The sequence below is a fragment of the Pararge aegeria genome, chromosome 5 (genome assembly GCF_905163445.1).
Source record: "Pararge aegeria chromosome 5, ilParAegt1.1, whole genome shotgun sequence".
NCBI lineage: Eukaryota > Metazoa > Arthropoda > Insecta > Lepidoptera > Nymphalidae > Pararge > Pararge aegeria.
Window position 1 is genome coordinate 9824603 of NC_053184.1, and position 1820 is coordinate 9826422.

General features: G+C 33.2%; 1 protein-coding gene across 3 annotated transcripts; it reads left to right on the forward strand.

Moving 5' to 3' along the window:
• Positions 1-248: 248 nt before the first annotated feature.
• Positions 249-1333, forward strand: LOC120623850 (signal recognition particle 9 kDa protein). Of its 3 annotated transcripts, none has more exons than XM_039890119.1 (3): positions 249-405; positions 596-747; positions 1169-1333. In XM_039890119.1, the coding sequence occupies exons 2-3, from the start codon at positions 607-609 to the stop codon at positions 1262-1264; spliced, it is 237 nt and encodes a 78-aa protein (XP_039746053.1). In that variant the 5' UTR covers positions 249-405; positions 596-606; the 3' UTR covers positions 1265-1333. The 3 variants fall into 3 exon arrangements, with proteins under 3 accessions (XP_039746053.1, XP_039746055.1, XP_039746054.1); XM_039890121.1 differs by lacking the exon at positions 249-405 and adding an exon at positions 412-440; XM_039890120.1 differs by lacking the exon at positions 249-405 and adding an exon at positions 432-450.
• The last annotated feature ends 487 nt before the right edge of the window (positions 1334-1820 follow it).

Here is a 1820-nt window from a genome sequence, read left to right on the forward strand (position 1 = left end):
TGCACTGGTGCGATCCGTCTAGCCCAGCGATGACCAACCCGCCTCTCTGTGACAAGAATACCCGAAAGAGATTCCGCTGCCAACTCCGACGATTGGACCTGCTCATGCACTTTGAGGACCGATGAGAAGTTAGTCGAGACTCGAGCTGGACGAAGTAGTGAGCAAGTTGAGCTGTGTTGGTGAAAAAGTTAGACTGCGATCATATCAATCTGAGGTCGAGACGCGGGATGAGCGAAAATCACAGTTACTCCCATGTATCAAACTACTTTTATTTAATACATTTGCAAAAATACCAAGTATAACTCAGATGCAGGATTGGAACAATGATAGGTAGACATACTATCTACTATTAATAATCTGCGGTGTGAACTTTACAGCTACAGAGTACTGACATTGACATATCACGTAAGACGTTTACACTTTAAATTATTTACGAAATTGTAAATATACGTAAATACATCCTCGTGTTATATTTGTATTTTAAATTTTAAAATAAATTTGAATAATCAAATTAATTTATCATACGGCATAAGGCTATATTGCAGCAATATAATTGTTTAGTTAAAAATTAACACTAACTTATTTTAATTTTTAGAAATATTCAACATGACTTTTATACCAAATTGGGAAGAGTTTGAAAAGTCTGCAGAGATGTTATATTTGCGGGATCCTATAAACACTCGATATAGTTTAAAATATTCGCATTCAAAAGGAATATTTGTGGTTAAAATCACCGATAACAAGAAGGTAAACATTTTTTTTCAGTAATCTTCATTAAATTTGCTGGTTAGGTACACCTCTTTAAAGATGTTAGTTGATTTAAAAAAAAGTTGCAACTCGATGACATGGGCAATGCTGATAATTCAGAATCTTTTTCTTCTCCATGACCTTTGCAACCTTATGAAGTTTGTACCTATTGTGTTAAACTACCAGGGATGTGGGTTCAGGAATGCTAAAGTCTACTATTTTCTCGTCCTATCCCATAAAACCAGGACAAGAAAATAATAGCATTATAAATCTGAATGTGAATAAACTTATTACAAAGTTTTAAACTATGAATTGAATTAAATTTCACCAAGCCAGCCATTTCTAAATTGAATTTTTAAGGCTCATACTTATGGTTAATTTATTTGCTGTTTTCTTTTTAAAATTATATTTTATTTTGCAGTGTCTCCAGTATAAAACCGAAGTTCAACAAGATGTTAGAAAAATAGATAAATTTATATCTGATCTAATTAGGCACATGGCATCTAATGATAATTAAAAATTTGTAATAAAATAATAATTTAAGTATAACATTGTCTTTAAATACATTCAATTGTGTACCAGGCAATTTTATTTCTTAAGCCTATTGTCACAATACATTTAGTTGTGGAGATGGCTCCTCCCTGCCTGTATATCATTACAATGTTAGTATAGATGAATTTGAGATTATTTGACTTTGATTTCACTATTGTCTTATAGGGCTCTTATATTGCTGCACAGAGCAGTAAACTTGTAAGTTATCTGTCCTGTTATAAAAATCTGAAGACAAATCAGTCAGTGTAGTCCCAGACATAATTCACAACATATGTCAATAATCTTTAAAGTTTGTTACCAAAGTGCACCAACTCAGTCAGCAGCGTTTGGATTTAAGCGTTTTGAATATAGTTCCATAAAAAAAGGAAAAGTGGAGGGACATGTATAGGGCTCTTTTATTGCTGCACAGTGCAGTGAACTTGTAAGTAATTTATCCTGTCATAAAAATCAGAAGACTTGCCTGAAAACTTGACATTTGCCAATGAAGGAATAAGAGGAGGCATGCTTTGTTCAGGAAGGCA